The sequence below is a fragment of the Calliphora vicina genome, chromosome 2, assembly GCF_958450345.1.
Source record: "Calliphora vicina chromosome 2, idCalVici1.1, whole genome shotgun sequence".
Lineage (NCBI taxonomy): Eukaryota > Metazoa > Arthropoda > Insecta > Diptera > Calliphoridae > Calliphora > Calliphora vicina.
This window is the reverse complement of record NC_088781.1, coordinates 92,387,537-92,413,548: the sequence shown is the minus strand read 5'-3', so window position 1 is coordinate 92,413,548 and position 26,012 is coordinate 92,387,537. Positions and strand designations below refer to the sequence as shown.

Below are 26,012 nucleotides of genomic sequence, written 5' to 3'. Positions count from 1 at the left end.
TTTTTTTACAAAATCAAAAACTTTGTTGATTTTTTTTCAAAATGGACCCTTTTTTTTGATTTTGCAAAAAAAGTAAAAAATTGCATGTTTTGAGTTACAAAACATTTATTTTGAAAGATATCCCACTCGCATCCCACTAAGCGACCAAAAAGGTCTTCAAGGAAAATATCTAAGCTTTATTTTAAGAAAAAAAGGGCCCATTTTAAAAAAAAAGTTAAAAAAGTTTTTGATTTCGGAAAAAAAATATTAAAATTTTTTTATTTTTTTTTTTAAATATTTTTTTTCGAAAGATTGAAGAAATAGCTATCTAAACTATTTGATTTTGCAAAAAAAGCCAAATTGCATGTTTTGAGTTACAAAACACTTTTTTTGATAGATATCAAACTCGCATATCTAAGCTTTATTTTAAGAAAAAAAGGGCCCATTTTGAAAAAAAAGTTAAAAAAGTTTTTGATTTCGGAAAAAAATATTAAAATTTTTTATTTTTTTTTAAATATTTTTTTTCGAAAGATTGAAGAAATAGCTATCTAAACTATTTGGAACACATTTTGCTAAGAACAATAGGTAATAAGTTACATGGATGAGAAAAATCACATGTTTGGCCAAAATGTCAAATTTTGACCCCCTCTAACTCAGAGAGTTCTGGACCGATCTTGTTGAAAAATTGTGTGAATTACTATCCAATAGGTCTAACCTTGGTGTAAATTTCATCCCGATCGGAAGACATCGATTTTAAAAGTTGGTTCACTTGACGTGAAATCCCCCATATATAAGGGTTCCAAATGTATACAAATTTTAACATTTACTTAATATTGTTGGTAGTCCGCGCATTTCTGTACTAAAAATTAATATTGATAGCTGCTTTAGCTTTCCCTATATATAATTTGTCATTATATCTATGGAACGTGCCACGCCCACTTTTGCTAGTTTGCCCATTTTTGGCCTAAATATGTAATTCAAACAAAGTTTCATTGCTTTACATATCAAAATTATACACATAGATATGATTTTTAGTATTTAGTTTGTATGGGATGTGCCACGCCCACTATTGATAGTCCGCCCATTCTTGTCCTAACTATTAATATTGATGATAGAATAACCGTGCAACATTTATGGACTCTATCTCTTATTGTATCCCATATAATAGATTTTTAAACTATCATAATATGGGAGGTGCCACGCCCTCCGTGGTTTCTACTCCCATTTTGGCCTCAAATATTTATACAAATAGTGGTATTGCTCATGCAAACTATAGGACTATAGCTACTATAGTTTCCAAAATATTTGATATTTAAAATTAACTTTGTATGGGAGGTACCACGCCCACTTGAAAATTCAAAACAAAAAGTATTCTATTGTTCTTTCCAGATATAGAAAAACATACAGTAAAAATTTCAAGCAAATCTGGTTAGCCGTCTGTAGACTTCAAACCAACAAATATATATACATATGTATATATATATATATATACATACATACATACATACATACATACATACATACATACATACATACATACATACATACATACATACATACATACATACATACATACATACATACATACATACATACATACATACATACATACATACATACATACATACATACATACATACATACATACATACATACATACATACATACATACATACATACATACATACATACATACATACATACATACATACATACATACATACATACATACATACATACATACATACATACATACATACATACATACATACATACATACATACATACATACATACATACATACATACATACATACATACATACATACATACATACATTCACTATTATATATATAGATAAGAAATCAAATTAAATAAATACATATTGGTACATAAAAACCTTAGCAATTATTTGCCTTCAATAAAACTATTTTTTCAAAATTAGTGTCACTTAATTTATTTCTGCGAGCAGCGCCTACCATTCCATTAAAAGAAAAGAGTCGCTCTACTGAAGCAGAAGATGGCAATGGCACATTGAATTTTAGAAACATTTGTCTAATTATGTTACATTTTTTAAGACAATGCAAATTAGTATCTGGATCCAATAGATATGTATCCACTTCATTTTGTATCTCACCTTTTTGTATTTGTACATATAATTACATTATTACACTATTTTTGAGATTTTAGTGCATATAATATAATTAAACCATTAGTGGTGTGAATGTTAAAAATTTGCACTATTTTATTGTAGTGCAGAATTTTCACTACCACTAATGTTTAGTGGTAGAAGAAAAATTTTCACTACCACTAATTTTTTTAGTGGTAGTTAAAATATTTGTCACCACCACTATAGTGATGAAAAATCGTGGAAAATCAAAATGTTGTCACTATAGTGCAGCGAAATGCAAACTCACACCACTACAGTTTTTAGATATTGGAGTTGTATGAGTTGAGTATTATTCTCTGGCAAAAACAAATAGCTGAAATAATGAAATAAACAAGCATAAAAGCGTAACACAACCAGCTTCTATCAATGCTCATGCGAGACTGACTGTTTTTATACAATGTGTGTGCTTCAGTGTTGCCACCAAGAAAATTATAAACTACACATCCTCATACCTAAATTACACATACGAGAAAAAATTACACATGTAAATAAATTTTCGTGATTTCAATAGGAGAAATTGTCTAAAATTGTCATGAATAAAACGTGAGCCAAGATAGCGTCGACGAGATAGCGTCGATTTTGGGAATTTAAAAAACCGGGAAGTCGAAATACCCAATTTATGGGAATTAAGAAAATCGGGAAGTAAAAATACCCAATTATATAGTAATATTAATGCAAATGGAAATAAAAGCAAAAAACATAAAACCTAAGAAATACTAGAAAACTATAATTTAATTTTAACAAAAATTACTAGTTGGAATTTAGGTATAAGAAGGTTAATCAAAAATGGCAAAAAAAATCGTTGCTGATCTACCACGGGAAATATGGGAAGTGGCTCGGTACAAGCCATATATATTATGAAAGTAGACAGTTTTTGGAACATAATGAGACAATCGTGCTAAAAATCGTGTGAGTGGTTCCATAGAAAAATGACTTCCTCCAAAATGGCCAAAAAAAATCGTTGCTGATTTATTATGGGAAATGTGGGAAGTGGCTCCGTAAAAGCCATATATATTATGAAAGAAGACAGTTTTTGGAACATAATGAGACAATCGTGCTAAAAATCGTGTGAATGGTTCCAGAGAAAAATAGGTTCCTCCAAAATGGCCAAAAAAAATCGTTGCTGATTTATTATGGGAAATGTGGGAAGTGGCTCGGTACAAGCCATATATATTATGAAAGAAGACAGTTTTTGGAACATAATGAGACAATCGTGCTAAAAATCGTGTGAATTGTTCCAGAGAAAAATAGGTTCCTCCAAAATGGCCAAAAAAAATCGTTGCTGATTTATTACGGGACACATGGGTAGTGGCTCGGTACAAGCCACATATATTATGAAAGTAGAGGGTTTTTGGAACCAAATGAGCCAATCGTGCTAAAAATCATGTGAATGGTTCCAGAGAAAAATAGGTGCCTCCAAAATGACCAAAAAAATCGTTGCTGATTTATAACGGGACACATGGGAAGTGGCTCGGTACAAGCCATATATAATATGAAAGTAGAGGGTTTTTGGAACAAAATGAACCAATCGTGTGAATGGTTCCAGAGAAAAATAGGTTCCTCCAAAATGGCCAAAAAAAATCGTTGCTGATTTATTACGGGACACATGGGAAGTGGCTCGGTACAAGCCATATATAATATGAATGTAGAGGGTTTTTGGAACAAAATGAGCCAATCGTGCTAAAAATCATGTGAATGGTTCCAGAGAAAAATAGGTGCCTCCAAAATGACCAAAAAAATCGTTGCTGATTTATAACGGGACACATGGGAAGTGGCTCGGTACAAGCCATATATAATATGAAAGTAGAGGGTTTTTGGAACAAAATGAACCAATCGTGCTAAAAATCGTGTGAATGGTTCCAGAGAAAAATAGGTTCCTCCAAAATGGCCAAAAAAAATCGTTGCTGATTTATTACGGGACACATGGGAAGTGGCTCGGTACAAGCCATATATAATATGAATGTAGAGGGTTTTTGGAACAAAATGAGCCAATCGTGCTAAAAATCGTGAGAGTGGTTCCATAAAAAAATGACTTCCTCCAAAATGGCCAAAAAAAATCGTTGCTGATTTATTATGGGAAATGTGGGTAGTGGCTCGGTACAAGCCATATATATTATGAAAGTAGACAGTTTTTGGAACATAATGAGACAATCGTGCTAAAAATCGTGTGAGTGGTTCCATAGAGAAATGACTTCCTCCAAAATGGCCAAAAAAAATCGTTGCTGATTTATTACGGGACACATGGGAAGTGGCTCGGTACAAGCCATATATATTATGAAAGAAGACAGTTTTTGGAACATACTGAGACAATCGTGCTAAAAATCGTGTGAATGGTTGCAGAGAAAAATGACTTCCTCCAAAATGGCCAAAAAAAATCGTTGCTGATTTATTACGGGACACATGGGAAGTGGCTCGGTACAAGCCATATATAATATGAATGTAGACAGTTTTTGGAACAAAATGAGCCAATCGTGCTAAAAATCGTGTGAATGGTTCCAGAGAAAAATAGGTTCCTCCAAAATGGCCAAAAAAAATCGTTGCTGATTTATTATGGGAAATGTGGGAAGTGGCTCGGTAAAAGCCATATATATTATGAAAGTAGACAGTTTTTGGAACATAATGAGACAATCGTGCTAAAAATCGTGTGAATGGTTCCAGAGAAAAATAGGTTCCTCCAAAATGGCCAAAAAAAATCGTTGCTGATTTATTACGGGACACATAGGAAGTGGCTCGGTACAAGCCATATATATTATGAAAGTAGACAGTTTTTGGAACATAATGAGACAATCGTGCTAAAAATCGTGTGAGTGGTTCCATAGAAAAATGACTTCCTCCAAAATGGCCAAAAAAATCGTTACTGATTTATTATGGGAAATGTGGGAAGTGGCTCGGTACAAGCCATATATATTATGAAAGAAGACAGTTTTTGGAACATAATGAGACAATCGTGCTAAAAATCGTGTGAATGGTTGCAGAGAAAAATGACTTCCTCCAAAATGGCCAAAAAAAATCGTTGCTGATTTATTACGGGACACATGGGAAGTGGCTCGGTACAAGCCATATATAATATGAATGTAGACAGTTTTTGGAACAAAATGAGCCAATCGTGCTAAAAATCGTGTGAATGGTTCCAGAGAAAAATGACTTCCTCCAAAATGGCAAAAAAAAATCGTTGCTGATTTATTACGGGACACATGGCCATTTTGGAGGAAGTCATTTTTCTCTGCAACCATTCACACGATTTTTAGCACGATTGTCTCATTATGTTCCAAAAACTGTCTTCTTTCATAATATATATGGCTTGTACCGAGCCACTTCCCATGTGTCCCGTAATAAATCAGCAACGATTTTTTTTGGCCATTTTGGAGGAAGTCATTTTTCTCTGGAACCATTCACACGATTTTTAGCACGATTGGCTCATTTTGTTCCAGAAACCCTCTACATTCATATTATATATGGCTTGTACCGAGCCACTTCCCATGTTTCCCATAATAAATCAGCAACGATTTTTTTTGGCCATTTTGGAGGAAGTCATTTTTCTCTGCAACCATTCACACGATTTTTAGCACGATTGTCTCATTATGTTCCAAAAACTGTCTTCTTTCATAATATATATGGCTTGTACCGAGCCACTTCCCATGTGTCCCGTAATAAATCATCAACGATTTTTTTTGGCCATTTTGGAGGAACCTATTTTTCTCTGGAACCATTCACACGATTTTTAGCACGATTGGCTCATTTTGTTCCAAAAACCCCCTACTTTCATATTATATATGGCTTGTACCGAGCCACTTCCCATGTGTCCCGTAATAAATCAGCAACGATTTTTTTTGGCCATTTTGGAGGAAGTCATTTTTCTCTGGAACCATTCACACGATTTTTAGCACGATTGTCTCATTATGTTCCAAAAACTGTCTTCTTTCATAATATATATGGCTTGTACCGAGCCACTTCCCATGTGTCCCGTAATAAATCAGCAACGATTTTTTTTGGCCATTTTGGAGGAAGTCATTTTTCTCTGGAACCATTCACACGATTTTTAGCACGATTGTCTCATTATGTTCCAAAAACTGTCTTCTTTCATAATATATATGGCTTGTACCGAGCCACTCCCCATGTGTCCCGTAATAAATCAGCAACGATTTTTTTTGGCCATTTTAGAGGAACCTATTTTTCTCTGGAACCATTCACACGATTTTTAGCACGATTGGTTCATTTTGTTCCAAAAACCCTCTACTTTCATATTATATATGGCTTGTACCGAGCCACTTCCCATGTGTCCCGTTATAAATCAGCAACGATTTTTTTGGCCATTTTAGAGGAACCTATTTTTCTCTGGAACCATTCACACGATTTTTAGCACGATTGGTTCATTTTGTTCCAAAAACCCTCTACTTTCATATTATATATGGCTTGTACCGAGCCACTTCCCATGTGTCCCGTTATAAATCAGCAACGATTTTTTTGGTCATTTTGGAGGCACCTATTTTTCTCTGGAACCATTCACACGATTTTTAGCACGATTGTCTCATTATGTTCCAAAAACTGTCTTCTTTCATAATATATATGGCTTGTACCGATCCACTTCCCACATTTCCCATAATAAATCAGCAACGATTTTTTTTTGGCCATTTTGTAGGAACCTATTTTTCTCTGGAACCATTCACACGATTTTTAGCACGATTGTCTCATTATGTTCCAAAAACTGTCTTCTTTCATAATATATATGGCTTTTACCGAGCCACTTCCCACATTTCCCATAATAAATCAGCAACGATTTTTTTTGGCCATTTTGGAGGAACCTATTTTTCTCTGGAACCATTCACACGATTTTTAGCACGATTGTCTCATTATGTTCCAAAAACTGTCTTCTTTCATAATATATATGGCTTGTACCGAGCCACTTCCCATATTTCCCGTGGTAGATCAGCAACGATTTTTTTTGCCATTTTTGATTAACCTTCTTATACCTAAATTCCAACTAGTAATTTTTGTTAAAATTAAATCATAGTTTTCTAGTATTTCTTAGGTTTTATGTTTTTTGCTTTTATTTCCATTTGCATTAATATTACTATATAATTGGGTATTTTTACTTCCCGATTTTCTTAATTCCCATAAATTGGGTATTTCGACTTCCCGGTTTTATAAATTCCCAAAATCGACGCTATCTCGTCGACGCTATCTTGGCTCACGTATGAATAAAAGGTTTTTCACAGTTTGGACCAAATACGATCACTTTATTGTCAATGGACAATTTTTACTTGCGGTGATTTTAATTCATCCAGGAATTGGATATATTAGGGTATTAAAAGAAGGTTAGCAATCTCTTTTTTTTAATGAACTTTTCTAATTTAATGAATTCTTGAGATCAGTCAAATATGTCAAATTGTTACATTTGTATTAAAAATTTAACAATATTTAAAAAATAGCACACTGTTTGCTTTCGAATTTGAATTCATTCCTATTTTATATAAAGTGCTTTGAAATCAGTTTTGTTTTCAGTTTCAAAGATAAATATTTTTTAGTATTTGTTTAAAAATTATAGCTCTGACCATTTTCCTTCCCAGTAAATACTTTACCAGTAAAATCTTGTAACGTTTATATTTTTAAAATTTGTAGTTATAAATTTGAAATAAAGCTTCCAAAATAGTAAATAGTAAGTCAATTGTATTGTTTATTATTTAAAACACACACCAGGAACCAGAGAGATAATAGCATAAACACAAAACAGTTCTTACGGGTAAAAAAATAACTAGTAACAATTTGTAAAAAAAATTTTCTCATACAAATTCCTACGTTCTTGTTTTTTCTCTTAAGATTGGCTAACGATACCCCGAAATAACTGCAATTACCGTTACCGATATAATAGTTTATATCGTTATCTGTAAATACCGCTACCCTTATTCTATAAACAATTTAAAATTATAAATATACAAATTTTCGATTTTGGGTTATCTTGAAAATTAACGTTTTTCCAATAACAATTTTTAATAACTTGTAAAAATGTATTGTTATTGAATACTATTTGTTGTTTTATATTTTTTTCATGTTGGAATTAAAAGTCTTTAATATAAACCAAAATTTAGTTTCTATTACCAATATTACGCGAACAAAACTATCACAAACGGCGAAATGTCCACTTGGAAAACCAAACGTAGCAATCTCCAAATTACTTATCGTATTTTTCTGCAAACCTTAATGTTAATTTAGTTCAAACTGGATTCATATCTTCATACATATAATTGCATTATACTGAGTATAGGAGTAAAATATAGGATAGTAGCTATTCCCTCATATAAACGTACATATTTATTTCAGTCGGTTTTGAAATCTGAACAATCCATAATTCATTCAATTAAAATCCAAAATATAGATAAAATACATACATTGACAAATTATTTTGGATATAATTGGAATTTAAACTTACACATGAATTACACATTCACTCAATTACACATGGGCTACACATCCAAGTTAAAATTACACACAATATGTGTAATTACACATGAAGTGGCAACACTGGTGTGCTTGCGTATATGTGAAAACAAAAACAAGAGAGCTCATTTGAGAGCTCACTGCAGCTCGCTGCTATAGTGGGATTTAGTGGAAACCTCAGTGTACTAAATATTTAATGCACTACCCCCAACTCTGTTTTTTTATTCATAGCAAACAGTATAAGAGATTGAAACACCGATACATGTAAACAAGTAATTTACTCTTACAAATTTATTATCATTGTCTCCTCGGTCATTATGCTAATTGTGCTAAGATATTGAAAGAGTTCTACTACAGATTCAGTTGGGCTTGATCTGTCAAGGTGTTCGGACAGCTAGTACAAGTATGAAACAGCTTTGTTAGCAGCCGTTCACACTGACAGAAATCCCCAACTCAATGTTGTAGTGCAGAGGGCCACTACTGGTTTATACAGCCATAGTTCCCAGGCATACTAGTAGTAGAGCACAGGGAATACACTGGTTTAATAGCCATTTATCCCTTTATTGAAGTGAAGTCGATTCACAACATAATAAATAAGAATAAAATTCCTCAACCAATTTTTAGAGTTGAAATCACTTTCAACTCTTCTCAATTAAAGAAAAAGGGTGACACTCATCCAATATTCGGTTTAAGATATCTTCTTAATCGTAAAATAATTGTAGAAGAACCAATTAAGCGCAAAGGTCCACCTCAGTGCCTTAATTGCCAAGAGTTCGGTCACACCCGAACATTCTGCAAATTACCTTCTGTATGTGTAAGATGTGGAGATATTCATAAAAGTCAAGAATGCCCCCACTCAAAAACAGATAATATAAGAAAATGTAGTAACTGTGGTCAAAATCACACCGCAAACTACCGTGGATGCCCAGTATTCCTACGCATACAGGAATCAACGAAGGCAAGAAGACCTTTATATGCTCAATATACGGCTTCTAATGCTTCTAGTGCTCAATATAGAAGTATCATAAAAAATAATAATCAAAACAAATCATATGCCCATACGACAAATGAGGGTTCAGTTACCCAAATGAAAACAAACACTGGTGCTTCTAGTGCTCAATATAGAGGCATCATAAATGATAATTATCAAAACAAATCGTATGGCAATACGACAAATGAGGGTTCAGTTACCCAAATGAAAAGAAGCAATGGAAATAATACCCCATTATTTTCATATGCACATGCATTAAAAGAGGGTGTACCAGTACCCGACACTAACTCTCAAAGCTCTATTGAGAATCTAATTCAAACCATGAACAGTTTCATGACGAACATGCAAAATATGTTTCAACAATTGATGCAGAATCAAAGCATGCTCATGCAGATCCTGCTAAATAAAAAATGAATTCTCTAAGAAATTGTTTTTGGAATGCTAACGGCCTTCGCCAACATAAGAATGAAGTACAACAATTTCTCCACCTTCAGGAAATTGATGTACTACTCGTTTCTGAAACACACTTTACCATAAAGAACTGTTTCAGAATTAACGGATACTATACTTATGATACAAAACATCCAAGTGGTAGAGCTTATGGTGGAACAGCTATATTAGTGAGAAAGGATATTAGGCATTTCCCAATGCCAGAATATAAAACGGATCACATCCAGGCCACATCTATAAATATACCTGATGAGTTACAATATCTTCAATATATTGTCCTCCTAGGTATAATATTAATCGAGAGCAGTTTCTCGAATATTTTAGGACTCTAGGTCCAAGATTTATAGCAGCTGGTGATTACAATGCAAAACATACATTTTGGGGCTCTCGCCTTATTACTCCTAGAGGGAGGCAACTGTTAGAAGCAATATCGTCTAACAGACTAGATGCCATATCTAGTGGCCAACCTACTTATTGGCCTACAGACCTCAATAAGATTCCCGATCTAATTCACTTCGCTGTAATCAAGAATATAAAACGAGAATTTATTTCAGTGATCCCTTCGCTGGACCTCTCGTCAGACCACTCGTCTACAGTTTTAACGTTATTAGCAGTTCCAAGTAAATTGGAAAACTCTTACTCTTGTTTCCCTAACAAGAAAACGAACTGGTTAAAGTATAAAATGTATGTTAGCTCACACTTGCCACAAAACATCTCATTGAAAAATGAGTATGAGATACAATCCGTTGTCGATATATTTACAGACATTTTAACAAACGCCGTTAAAGTGTCCACGCCCCCAGTCACCCTGGGGAATTACAGACATTCCAAATGTCCTAAAAACATTGAGTCTCTTATCAAAGAAAAGAGAACACTCAGACGTCAATGGCAACAATCGCTATCTCCGAACGTAAAGGCTAAACTTAATCAGTGCCAAAGAAGACTCCACCAGTATTTCTCAATGGCACTACAATTCCTAATAGTGACATCGTAAAATATTTGGGTCTGCATCTGGATCGACGACTTACATGGAAAGCTCATATAATCGCTAAAGGAAGCAATTAGACAAAAAATTTAAACAAATGTACTACTACTACTTGGACGTAAATCCAAACTCACTCTCGATAATAAAGTTTTACTACTAAAAACTGTATTAAAACCTATTTGGACTTATGGCATAGAATTATGGGGAACTGCCAGCAATTCGAACATAGAAATATTGCAAAGATTTCAGTCAAAAGCTTTACGGGCAATAACAAACGCTCCTTTTTATATAACAAATAAAGCATTACATAATGACCTAAAAATTCCATTTGTAAAATCTGAAATAAGAAAATTTAGCTGCAATTATTTAGAAAGACTTAGTAACCACACAAATATATTGGCAATCACATTATTAGACGAGACTGATGAAGTCAGAAGACTTAAACGAAAACATGTTTTAGATCTCCCTTTTATTTAATAAAAATAATAACCATGAAATTATGTAATTGTTAAAATAACATATATTTTTTTTTTAAATAATAATGTAATAATTATGTTACACGTTATATATAAATTAGCTCTATATATGCAAATACATGCATATATAATTGAAATTATTGATTCCATTGGGAATCAGTATGACATGTTATTTTTAAAACTTATAAAATTTGCTTATTATTGTAAAAATAGATTGCAAATAATGATATATATAACAAAAAAAAAAATTATCTTAGAAACTTAGACCCTACTAAGAACACAGAATATAGTCTCTGCAAAGCTGTGAAAAATATGCAATGCCCTATTGTATATGAGTCGCCCATACGCCTTCAGAATGGAGAATGGGCAAAAAATACTTCAGAAAAAATCGAAGCATTTGCCAATCACTTGGAGAATGTATTTACCCCAAATGATACAAATTCATATATTAGAGATAATGTCATAAATAATGTGGTGCCAGCCCCACTAAAATTCCGGTTCTCAGCCGTGAGGACGACGGTCAAAGGTCTTAAGGCTGGAAAATCACCTGGTATAGATAAAATTACTACCACGATGATAAGTAATCTGCCCAACTCAGCACTGAGAATTATTTTGTTCATATTTAACTCAATACTACGTATTGGATATTTCCCATTCTCATGGAAAATATCTGATATAGTTATGATACCGAAACCGGGAAAAGATGTCACTCAAGTGACATCATACTGTCCCATTAGCCTATTGTCAATATTCTCAAAACTTTTTAAAAAGTTGTTACTTGAGAGACTTATAGTGCACCTTGACGAAAATTGCATTATTCCTGACCATCAATTTGGTTTCAGAAGGAAACATAGTACTATCGAACAGGTACATCGGATAACTACACTTATTCGGAATTATTTATTGACATATCTCAAGCCTTCGATAAAGTCTGGCACGATGGACTAATACACAAAATTACTAGATTACTGTAATACTGCTTAAAAATTACATACAAGAAAGATCTTTCCAAATCAGATCAAAGGATGTGATCTCAACACGTCGAAAAATATTCGCTGGTGTACCACAGGGAAGTATTCTAGGGCCGTTCCTATATATTTTATATACTGCAGATATGCCCACGAGCGCACTGACTCACACATCTACATTTGCGGATGATACCGCTTTTTTAAGTACACATGAAAACCCCGTAATAGCTTCTGAACAACACCAGTCTCACATCGGCGATTTGGAAAAATGGCTGGACAAATGGAAAATTAAGGTGAATGCAACAAAATGTATTCACGTTACATTTACTTTAAGACGAGAAAGTTGCCCTTCCATACAGATAAATAATATCAAAATCCCAGAACAGAGCCATGTGCGATATCTCGGTATCCATCTTCATCGCCGTTTAACATGGTCCCACCATATTGAAGCCAAGGTTACGCAAATAAAATTAAAGTCAGTCCAACTGTACTGGTTAATTGGCCCACGGTCTGCTCTAGACTTGGAATACAAAGTACTTTTGTACAAAACAATTATAAAACCGATATGGCTATACGGCATTCAGCTATGGGGAACTGCCTCCTCATCTAACGTTGAAAAATTGCAAAGAAAGCAGTCAGCACTGTTAACGACAATAACAGGTGCCCCATGGTACATTCGCAATAGTAATATCCATAGGGATCTCAATGTCCCCATAATACGCGAGGAGATCAAACTCTCCAGTCTAAAATACATTTCAAAACTAATGGATCATCCAAACCCCCTCGCCAGGGAGTTGCTGTCATTTGAGGGTCATAGACGACTGAGGCGATTGGAAACACTGGATCTGGCCTCATTTAACGAGCACTCATGTTGGATATTGCAGCGGCAATAACTTTAGTTTTAGTTTAGGTTAAGATTTGAATACTTATTTGTAAGAAAGATTCAATAAAGAAAAAAGAAACTGGAAAAAAAATTATCCCAGGCGTAGTGGTACTAAATACACTAACAACCTCATACAAATTTTACACAAAATCTACTGTCGAGAGGAAGAATGGGTTGTTCTGGTCGACACTTGAAGCATAAAACACGTTGTACGGATACTCTGCGTCACTCAATTCTCGGTTTCTCTGGTTATATCCTTTTTGCTGTAATTATCCTTATTTAGAGAAAACTAATTATTTTGAATAAAATAAAAATTGTTAATATATAAAATAGAAGGACTGCTGGTATTGTTTAATTAGAATTCGACCCCTGGATACGCTGAGTCTCACTCTGGTAAAACTGTTATAAATGGCGCCCGAGCAGGGACATAGATAAAAATATATATTAAAAAAAAATTTAACTTAAAAACATAAAAAAGGACATTACCTGTGTTTTGTAAAAATAAATTAAAAGTTATTATAACTAAAATCATGAGTCGTGCTTTCAGAAACTCAATTAAGAAAGATGTCTTAATGGAATGTTTAGAGCAGTTTGGCCTAGGTAACGAAGGTACTGTGGATGAGATGAGATGACGGTTGAGGAACTATCTTGATAAGGGTGATCTTATCAAGATAGTTTGAGGGTTAAATATGATACATCGTCAGTAAAAGAATTGAAAATACCTCTTACACGTGTTTCACGAGGTTCTTCTCCTCTCAAAATAACTGGTAATATTGAACATGACGCTCTAAATGATTCGGAGGTTTGTGATAAGATAGGTGAAATATGATGGCGGTAAGGATCCTTTGTGTTTCTTGGAGAGGATCGAAGAGCTAACCGCATGTTATGCCATACCTCAAAATGCTTTACTAAATTATATGCCTCTTTAAAGGAGACGCGCTTTCCTGGTACAGGAGCAATAAAAATAACTGGAAGTCATATTCAAATTTCGTTGACGATTTTAAGCTTTTTTTTTTGCCGGTACGTTTTTTCGAAACCCCTGACGATGAAATCCGGAATCGGGTACAACGTGTGGGAGAAAACTTTGTTGATTACGTGACAACTTTACAGTCTTTAATGCGTTGGTCGAACTTGTCCTATCAGAATCAGTTAGAAAGAATATTCCGAAATTCTCGTTCTGAATATAAGGTTTATATTAAAAGGCGTGAATTTTCAAAACATCAAGAGTTAATTATAATGGCAAAATACTATGAAAGTATCCGCTCAGAAGAGGTTTCTCAAACGAATGTTGCTTGCAATGTACAAACTGCGGTTGCTAACAATTATAGAAATTAAGTATGTTATCGCTGTGGACAAACGGGTCACCATCGAGCAACTTGTTCCAGACCACAAATTCTTTTTTGCTGGGATTGCGGAAAGAGAGGTATTAAAACCGTTGATTGTTGTAGATCTAGCGCGGGAAACGCCAGAAGAGATCACTCGACAGGAGAAGGAGAGGAAGATCTCTAAAATCAAAAACCTTTCCTATCATGCCTGATTACGACTTACGCTTACGTACATGGCTCACGATAAAACAAAAAAATATTCAGGCAATTATAGATCCAGGTACTACCCATTCCTGCATAAACTTATCAGTGTAAGACGAACTACGTGTTCCAATCGTTGCTGCTGATTTTGATACCATACAACTAGCAGACCAAACTACCGTGACAGTCTTAGGTTCGACATGTATCTGGTTAATTTTTAATAGTATAGTATATCGACACAATTTTTTGGTACTCAAAACAAGCATTGACCCAATAATTATCGGTATGAATTTCATAACTGAAACAGAATGCGAGCTTCGTATAATTCCTCGTCGAGAAATAAATAGAACGGGTGATGTACGTTTGGAGGAGGTTTCACAAATAACTACTTTGCAAGTAACTACTCTCAAGAAGATGTTCTAGTGAAAGAAAAGGTTAATGAATTTCTGGAAAAGGAGCTTCCACGTTTCGATGCAATTACTGAACATTCTAATATAACTGAACACGCGATTGTTATGAAGCATTCCCGACCTCTCCGACAACGATGTTGTCCCAGGAATCCGGCAATGCAAAAGGTTATTGATGACCAAATCGATGAGCTGTTATCTGCAGGGCGAATCGAACCATCTAAAAGCCCATATAGTTCCCCTATAGTCCTGGCACGTAAAAAAAATAACGAATGGCGTCTCTGCATTGACTATAGACAATAAATGAAAATTCCATACGGGATGCATATCCTATCCCACAAATTAATCCGATTCTTGAGAAACTTAGAAACAGCAAATTCTTCAGCACCATCGATCTTCATCATGTTCCTTTCACTGTTCCAGGGAGAGGGTTATTTCAGTGGCGTGTCATGCCATTTGGACTCCATTCTGCTCCGACTTTCCAAAGAGCACTCGATGCTGTAATTGGACCCGAATTAGATTCTTTCGCGTTCGCATACCTGGATGACATAGTGGTTCTTGGGAATACCTTGGAAGAACACCTTCAAAATTTAAAAATTGTTTTTGATCGCTTGATAGCAGAAAACCTACGCGTCAATAAGGACAAGTGCGCATTTGTAAAGAAGCAGATAAGGTATTTGGGACATGAAATCAGTGAAAATGGTATTCATACCGATCCTGAAAAAGTAAGCGCTGTAGTAGCTCTACCAGCACCATCCACACTGAAAGAACTATGCTCATTCCTTAACACGGCGGCTTGGTATAGAAGCTTTATACCCGATTTTTCAACTCTTACTAGCCCTCTAAATAATTTATTAAAGAAACACCAGAAATGGGAGTGGGGGGTTAAAGAACAATCGGCATTTGAAGAGGTTAAACAAAAATTAATCGAGGCTCCAGCATTAACATGTCCGGATTTTAACAAAATGTTCATTCTACAAACGGATGCGAGGAGAAAAGGTGATTTCATATGCCAGTCGGACACTTTCGGCGCCAGAACGTAACTACACTGTCACGGAAAAAGAATGCTTAGCGATTATATGGGGAATCCGAAAGATGAGACATTATCTCGAGGGGTATCACTTTGTCATTATCACGGACCATCAATCTTTAAAGTCGTTGAACTCCATTCAGTCTCCATCGGGCAGGATTGCGCGTTGGGCATTAGAGATGATGCAGTTTGACTATGAAATCCGGTATCGAAAAGGCAAGCTAAATGTAATAGCAGATTCTTTATCTCGAGCTCCTAAACCAGACCCCACAGCGATATTGCAAACCGTTACGACATCTGTCAATAGTGAAGATCACTGGTATATTAATAAAATGAATATCACTAAGAATGACAGCGAAAAGTTAGCAGACTATAAAATAGATGAAAATGGGAACTTAAGAAGGCATATATATGATTCATCGGCATATAATGAAGAAGATCCAGTGCCATGGAAGCTAGTGGTACCAAAAGGGAACCGGGAACGTATTCTGAAAGAATGCCATGATGATGTAACAGCAGGACATTTGGGCATCAACAAGACAATAGCGAGGATAACAAAGCTGTATTACTGGCCTGGTATTTTCAGAGATATAACGAGATATGTCAGAAAATGCGAAATTTGCCAACATTTTAAACCCCTTTAACAAATACCGGCTGGGAAGATGCATACATCACAAGTCTCTCAACCTTGGCATACAATATGTTCAGACTTTGTGGGTCCACTGCATCGTGTTTATCCGAGAGGATAAACAGAACTATAAATACTATGATCGCACAATACACCGAATCTAATCATCGAAAGTGGGATGAACACTTACCCGAGCTAACACTTGCAGTCAATTCCTGTAAACAGAGTTCAACAAATTACAGTCCAGCTTATTTAACTCAGGGAAGGGAGTTACGACTTCCTAGAACTTTATTCAGCGAGAAAGCGGGTGATGAAAATAATTCATTCCCCAACCCCGACGACAAATCGAAACACTTAGAGGAACTTTAGACAGCATCAAGTACACAGGCTAAATATTATAATTTAAGGAGGCGTGAATGGGCTCCAAAACAAGGCGATCTGGTGCTCTTAAGAACACACGTTTTGTCAAAAGCTATTGACCATTTTGCTGCTAAACTGGCTCCACGTTACGAGGGTCCATACATAGTCTCCGAATTTATTTCACCCGTGATAGTCCGATTAAGTGATCCGGAAACTAAAAAGGCCAAAGGGACAGCTCATTTGAAAGATTTAAAAGCGTACCATACGTAAGTTTTCTGAACACTAAATAATTGTTTTTCGTATTTTCTACTCTGCAGAACAACAGATGACTGACAAAAAGTTTCAACAAAGTTGCTTACGATTCAAAAGGCCAATCGAGCGAGAAAACAAAAAACGTAAAAAGTTAATTGAAATTGAGACACCCCTCTCAAGTCAAGATTACGGCGGTAGAATCAAATTTTCCGAAACTCAATATTCAAGATTTAATTAAACCAAAAAGTAAAAAATCTGATGTTCTGCACAAGCTGGTTCGAGAACTGGGCATTGATCAAGAAGATGACGATAACATCGTTGAAACATCGCTACCATACAATTTCAATTGCAATGCTGAAAACGACTACCATGGGTTCTATCTTCAATAAGAACGATACAGCCAACAAAGAAAGCTCGTTTTCAAATAAATACACAACATTGTGTTGTCACAGTACAAATTCGAAGATCATTAGATGTATGGATTATCTACGACAACGAAAAGTTTGTTTTTCCAAAGCCTAGAACTGGTGTAGCCATGGAGCCTTAAGTTTAAAGAAGAAAAAATAAGCAGGAGGGAGATGTAACGAAGTTCTTCGTTACATAATATAATTCTCATCATATTATACATTTTGGTATTAAATTTGTTATATTTAACTATTATGTATAATAATTATTTATATGAGTATTATTTTATTATTATTAGAATGAATATTATTATTTTGTTGCTATTATCTTTATTATTATTATTACAATTGCACTTAATTTATATGAATTGTTATGGAAAATGAATGCATATGTTTATTTATGTTATATACAAGAGAGAGAGATCAAACAGTATAAGAGATTGAAACACCGATACATGTAAACAAGTAATTTACTCTTACAAATTTATTATCATTGTCTCCTCGGTCATTATGCTAATTGTGCTATGATAGTGAAATAGTTCTACTACAGATTCAGTTGGGCTTGATCTGTCAAGGTGTTCGGACAGCTAGTACAAGTATGAAACAGCTTTGTTAGCAGCCGTTCACACTGACAGAAATCCCCAACTCAATGTTGTAGTGCAGAGGGCCACTACTGGTTTATACAGCCATGGTGCCCAAGCATACGCGTAGTAGAGCACAGGGAATACACTGGTGTTAATAGCCATTTATCCCAGGCGTAGTGGTACTAAATACACTAACAACCTCATACAAATTTTACACAAAATCTACTGTCGAGAGGAAGAATGCGTTGTTCTGGTCGACACTTGAAGCATAAAACACGTTGTACGGATACTCTGCGTCACTCAGTTCCTCTGGTTATATCCTTTTTGCTGTAATTATCCTTATTTAGAGAAAACTAATTATTTTGAATAAAATAAAAATTTTTAATATATAAAATCGAAGGACTGCTGGTATTGTTTAATTAGAATTCGACCCCTGGAATATTAAGAATTAATATTTTACAGATTCCCAACTACTGAATTATTTAGAAAAATTACAGTTTTTAAATATAAATGAGTAATTTTCATACTATTCTCTAAATATATTATTTCAATATTAGTTTTACATTGAGAAATCTTGTTTTTTCATAAATTCCAAGAAGAACTTTCTCTTTTTTTTTTACATATCGCTCATTTGCTGCAACAGCGTCATAATTCAAAAAAGAAAAGTTTCGAGAAAAACGACTTTGAATGTTTTATGACATTTTACTATTTATTAAATAAATTTTCAACAAATCATGCGATTTTAGAAATAAAACCTGATTTAAATAGTATATATTAATATCTTTCTAATCTGTATTTAGCCCAAATTTTTACTTGTCAAATAGTAAACACATTGAAACTAAGGTAGCCAAAAAATTATAAAAATATTGTCAATTGTGTGCGTGACATGCTGTTAAAGTCAAATATTTTATGTCATTTTATAAAAAATTTAATTTTTGTAAATTTGATCAGAAGTAAATTATCATTACTCGCAAACTATTATCTATAATTGGATGATTTTTTTGTTATGTTGGTAGGATAATAGTCTTTAAGAACTGGTATGATTTGTCACTGTGCCGTTTATTCCTGCTATGTTATTAAATTTTTTCTCAGGTACTATAATTTAGTCAAATTTGAATTTCAGTGGAATAAAGTGCTTAGGGTCAAAAGGAGTTAAACAAATTTTACTACCAGGAGAAAGGCCAAAGCGTCCTCTTTAAGCCCACTGTTGACCAGTTTGTTGAACACTTTTTATACCCTACACCACCATAGTGGGGAGGGTATTATGCGTTTGTGCAGATGTTTGTAACGCCCAAAAATATTAGTCTAACACCCACCTTAAAGTATACCGATCGACTTAGAATCACTTTCTGAGTCGATTAAGCGATGTCCGTCCGTCCGTCCGTCTGGTTGGCTGGCTGGCTGGCTGTCCATGTAAACCTTGTGCGCAGAGTACAGGTCAATTTTGAAGATATTTCGATCAAATTTGGTACATATTATTTTTTCGGCTCAAGGACCAAGCCTATTGAAACTGGCTGAAATCGGTCCACTATTTCACCTAGCCCCCATACAAATGTCCTCCCGAAATTGGACTTTATCGGTCATAAATGTTTAATTTATATATGTATCTCCACAAATTTCGCTCCAAATAAGTTTTATATACACAAAATTCATGTCACCAAATTTTGTTACGATCGGTCCATAATTAGTCATAGCTCCCATATAGACCCGCTTCCGAAAATCACTTTAACGTGCATAAATCGCTTAAAAATGTTGGTAAACACATAAAATTCAACATAGTTAACTTTAATATAGACATAAATCACACGACCTAATTTCATGGTGATCGGTCCATAATTGGTCATAGCCCCCATATAACCCCACTTCCGAAAATCACTCAAAAATATAAATTATTGAAATTTTAAAAGAAAAATTTGTTTTGCTCTTTTACTTAGTGTAGGGTATTATATGGTCGGGCTTGACCGACCATACTTTCTTACTTGTTTCTTCTATTTTTATTTTACCTGTTCATATGACTGGCGCAAAGTACAAGTCGCAATTTTGAAGATATTACGATCAAATTTGGAACATACATTTTTTTCGGCCCGAGGACGAAGCCTATTGAAACTGACTGAAATCGGTCCATTATTTTACCTACCACCCATACAAATGATCTCCCGAAATTATACTTTATCGGTGGTAAATGGTTAATTTATATATGTAACTATACAAATTTTGCTCCTAATAAGTTTTATATAAACTGAATTAATGTCACCTAATTTTATGACGATCGGTCCATAATTAGTCATAGCTACCATAAATAAATCTCTTAAAACAACAGGTATAAACATAAAATTCAACAGAACTAAACTTCATATGGACATAGATCACCTAGTTTCATAGCGATCGGTCCATAATAAGTCATAGCTCCCATATAAGACCCGCTTCCGAAAATCACTTTAACGAGCATAAATCTCTTAAAAATATTGGTATAAACAAAAAATTAAAAAAAAACTTCCATATAGACGTAAATCACACGACCTAATTTCATGGCGATCGGTCCATAATAAGTCATAGCGCTCCCATATAAGGCCCGCTTCCGAAAATCATTCACAAAAAAATTATAGTGTAGGGTATTATACGGTCGAGCTTGACCGAACATACTTCCTTATTTGTTTTTATCTGCTTACAACTTTTTTATAAGTAAAGCTGATGCAAAAAATAAAAAAAATTCGCATTTTCATTCTAAATGCTATAAAAAAAATTAAAAGTTCAACTCTAGCATTAAATTTCTCAATAACTGCTGAACCGATTTTAATGAAATTAAAACTGGAGAAAAATTCAGGAAGATATCTGTCTATCTCTATCGGTTGAAAAGTTACAGAGTTTTGGGAGATGAAAAACGATAATGAGCCACTGTGAGCCGTACTTTCTTACGACTCAATTCTGCTTATATCATGAGACTTCATTTCAACAAAAATTTGGGATTTTGTCCAATATCTTGTGACCGACGACAGTATATGTTCATATGTAGGTACTACATACAATATTTTGTAACATTTGGTCACCAATGACAAAATCTTGTTCCACATAGTATTTACGTCTATATGTAGATAAATACATACATATGAATGTACTGTATCTCCAGCGTAAGCAGGATTAATTAAAAGCACTACATTGCACCACATCACTATATACCAGATTATGTGGTGACATATTTAGAACATCCATCACATCTTGTTAACATTGACCTATTTATTATTTTGTATTTGTATTTTTTGCTTCACTTTACAAAGATGAATTCTGATTGTGTTTTTAACGAATGTTTTCCATTATTCTTGTTTTCTTGAATCTGATGTCAAACTAAAATGTTTTTTTTTATTAATAATAATAATGAAATATAAACATGCGCAGACGACGTTTTCTTATATAACAATATATACAAAATTTTCATTGAAAATAAAAGAAAATGCTAAAAATTATTAACTTGTTTAACGAAAATAATTATTAATACTATAAATTAATTACTAAAATGATGTTAGGTTCTATGGTTTGGTTTTCCAACATTTTTTATTTATCTTACCTTTGTAACACAATACAGTTACAATAAGAATATGCAGCAAATAGCGATTCATATTGAAGTTTTCTTGTTTGGGTTTTCAGTTTAATTTATTCCAATTTCGTATCTTTATGAATTTTAATCAATTTGCCATTTTCTATAGATACTTTTTTACATTAAGTATCCAGCCAAGTATGAAGAAATATATTTATTATTTTATATTAAATGCGAGAGCAGCAATTACGTATCAACTGCACAGATTGAATGAACACTAAGAAATGCAGCGCATATGTGTCAAAGTTTGAAACATCATATTTAGCAGGACACGAAATGCATGTGACTGTTAAAATCAGGGATGGAAAATGAAATTTTAGTTCGGTATCAGATAATATACAAATAGTACTTTTTTCACCCTAAGGGCGGGTTTTTTACTTGAAGATTATATGTATGTCAATTAATCAATGTTATAATCGACGACCCAAAAACAACATTCATTGATTAAGGTTTATTTAATCATCAAGTCAAAAATCCGACCTAAGAAAACAAAAATTATTTTTATTAAAAAATACAATTATACACAAGTTTCCATAGAAAATACAGTTTATTAGCAAAATTTTCTATAGGAAATATTGCATGATTATAAGGAAGAGTCTGTTAAAAAAATAAATATAAAATTTAGTATTTAATAGAAAGTATTTTGGAAACATTTTAAGAAATTGCATGTTTCCCCTTATAAATGAATTTCCAAACTTTAGGAAAATGGACTCATTGTAGTTTTATACCTAGTCTCACTCGAATCCAATCCGCATTCATCGAAATTCTATAAAAAGTAATAACAAATTTACATAAATATTGTTAGGTTTTTACCTTTTAAAAACGGTGGTTTATTTCTTTTAAATAAACCAGATACTTTTGATTGCAAATTAGAGCAGTTTAGTAGTTTAAAATTGTAACAACTCTTTATTTATTCAAATGTACACCAACAGTGTAAATAGTCACTATGTGTTTTTAATACACACACAAACTTATACTACACTTCATAATATACAAAAATACAGTTGATGTTAACTCTAACAGCGCCTATAATAAATTCAGTCACTACTGCAACCGCAGCCACTGTTTATAGACAGCGCCATCTTCATTCGAGTAGACTCGATTGTTCTTTACGGACAAAACTAGAATACTCGAATTCCAGAGCTTTCAATGTTAGCAGCTTAAACATTTAGTGTTGCCATACTTACAAACAATGCTAATAACTGCATGTTATCACCATTGTTGATAAGTAGAAGCTTCTACTGATGGACATGTTTATAAACATGATGAATGTTATAAGCAGTCGTTACAGACCGTTAAATTTGAATCTTTCCCAAATAGGCACAGATTCACCTTTACCGTGGGCAGCTAGTCGGTTCAGATGTTCAACCTTAATTCCCGATATCGGTCTTCCACATTTTCGTATTCTATAGACCATATCGTCCAATTTCTTATTTACCCTTGTGGTCCTTTCCAGTGATTCTGTAGTTTGGAAGACAAATCTTTATTACGGTGTCGGCTATATCTGGCCTTCATTTGGTCGTTGGTCAATTCGTCTCCGAACGAATTCTTGGAGGTCTTTAGCGAATTCATTGGCAGTATTTTCCTCACAAATAGTTGCAGCCTCTGCTGAATCACATTCACCCATCTTTTAACCCGGCCAGATGACCTTTTCACTGCGGGACCAAGCACTCCAACACCAAATCCTCTGACTGTGGCTATTGTTGATGCTCAACGAACACTAGCTTTCTTACCTTAGACTTTCTCTCATATCCGACGTCAAGGGGTATTTCATCAATTCATGACTTTTTGTCCCATATCCAAAGTAATGCTGTGACTAATAATGAAGACTGCACCAATGATCACTTCGTCCACAATATCGTCAACAACAAACAAATGATTTACGTTAACGCCAGTTAGTTCCACATTAAGTTGTGGACATGGTTAAATAAGGAATTGGCGCAACGAACGATGGCATTTAATTCATCGCTTTAGTACAATTTTAACGGTTATAAATAGTAATTCCGAAACAGATAGAAAAAAATTTACAGTATGACCCACGATGTCGAAAGAAAACTTAAGCGAAGTCAGTTCCTCATTTTCATTCGAAACAGTGGCCCAATATCTTACGCCTTATCGTTCGTTTTGTTTTACGTTTGAAACGTAATCCAAATATAATTGAGTTGCCATATATGCCATTCCAGAAAACAATCGACAATATGTATATTGAAAACCATTATTTGACACAAAATAAAATAACTAAGAAGTGGTGTAGTGAGTACAACACTTGATAGCCGCCTGAAGGTTGTCTATAATATAAGAATTTTCGAAAATAAAAAAAAAATGTTTTCTCTGAAAAATTATGTTAATTTGATTTTTTTTTTTTGCAAGTGTGAGGGATACTTCCCTTATTTAAAAATTATCTTTCGAGGTATGTCCGCAGTTATTATTAAAATAAAATATATTGTATTTCAAAAAAAATTGAAAATAATTAATGAACAACTTTATTGCGTTTGGTGCTGAACTTTTTTAAAAACTTCGAAAAAATAATACCGTGGTTTTTCATATTTTTAATGCTCTATTCGATTATGCCAAGGCGAATTTACTACAGGTGACGTTAATAAGCCAGCTGACTATTTTTTGCTCGATATGTTTTTTCACTTCTATCTGTCAAAGTTTGTTTACATTTCTTTATTAATTTAAATTAACGTTTTTGTTTCGCTCTAAAGAAAAATGTGCTCAAAATGCGCGTTTTTAGGTGCGTTGAACCACCGCAAGGAGTGAAAATTTACGCAAAAACCTTCAGAAAAATAATGATATCCGCAAATCAAATTTTTTAAATTAACTCTAATGTATATATAATAAAATTCATGTGTAATCAGAGTTCGAAAAAAACACTAACATACCGTATGTTAGTGTACTGTACATCTTCATGTACACATACGCTACAAAATGTACGAAATACCTTAAAAAAAGTTTAGAGTTTGCGAACATGTACATATACAATATACCGTACACTACGATTGTGAGCTGATGTTCGCAAACACTACGAATAAGGTACGGTACATTGTACACATTGATATATTTAATACAAAAATAATGACGGAGAAGTAAGATAATCGATAGATATGTTTTTATAAATGTATTTAATTGTAAATGCATTTCGTATTTTTATGTTGCGAACAATTTTATAATTTTTTAGGATATGTTTGTAGATTTTTACTTTTGAATAGGATTTGAATAAAACATGGGAATTAATTATTGAAAATCATTTAAAGATTTTTATTTTTTAGATAATTATAAATAATTTTTATCGAAAAATTTTATATTTTGAATTTTTATAGAGAACTGTACATAGAGAGGAAACTAAAAAACACCAAAAATTTACATATACAAGTTTTGTTTGACAAAGACAATAAACCAATACCATTCATTCATGTTTGGGGTTTTCCATACATATACATATATATATTGAAAAACACTTTCCATGAAATTTGCATTGGCAATTTTTACAAGTACCATAAAAACCCTTTTGAAATGGTTACAAAATAATGGATTGATTGAAACAGGTAGTATAATAAAATTAAATTTTTCCCAACAATGCTCTCTTGTATTCATATACGCAGCCTACAAACTTGTTAATAAAAATAATTTTCAAGCCAACTGTTCTATTTTGCAATCCAAAACTGACAGTAGTAAGATGTGGGGTATCATCATTTTAATGTAAGTTATTATTTAAGAATATCTACTATTTAAGAAAATATTAAAAATAATATTTAAGCAAAGGCTTTAATAAGTGAAAATAAAATAATAAAAAGTTACAAAAAGTGAATTAAATTAAGGAAAATTAAATACAAATAAATTATAGAAAAGTGGTGAAAAAATAAAAATTATCAACAATATTGTGAAATAAA

The 26,012-nt window shown here is 33.5% G+C and overlaps 1 protein-coding gene across 3 annotated transcripts in view; it reads right to left on the bottom strand.

Moving 5' to 3' along the window:
• The window catches only part of Hasp (Hig-anchoring scaffold protein), a 278,761-nt gene extending 256,610 nt beyond the window's left edge, over positions 1–22,151 (bottom strand). For all 3 annotated transcript variants that reach the window (XM_065500848.1, XM_065500847.1, XM_065500846.1), the window contains exon 1: positions 22,090–22,151. In XM_065500848.1, coding sequence (XP_065356920.1) covers positions 22,090–22,141 — 52 coding nt within the window. In that variant the 5' untranslated portion in view covers positions 22,142–22,151. The remainder of the gene's footprint in view (positions 1–22,089) is intronic.
• Between the last annotated feature and the right edge of the window lie 3,861 nt (positions 22,152–26,012).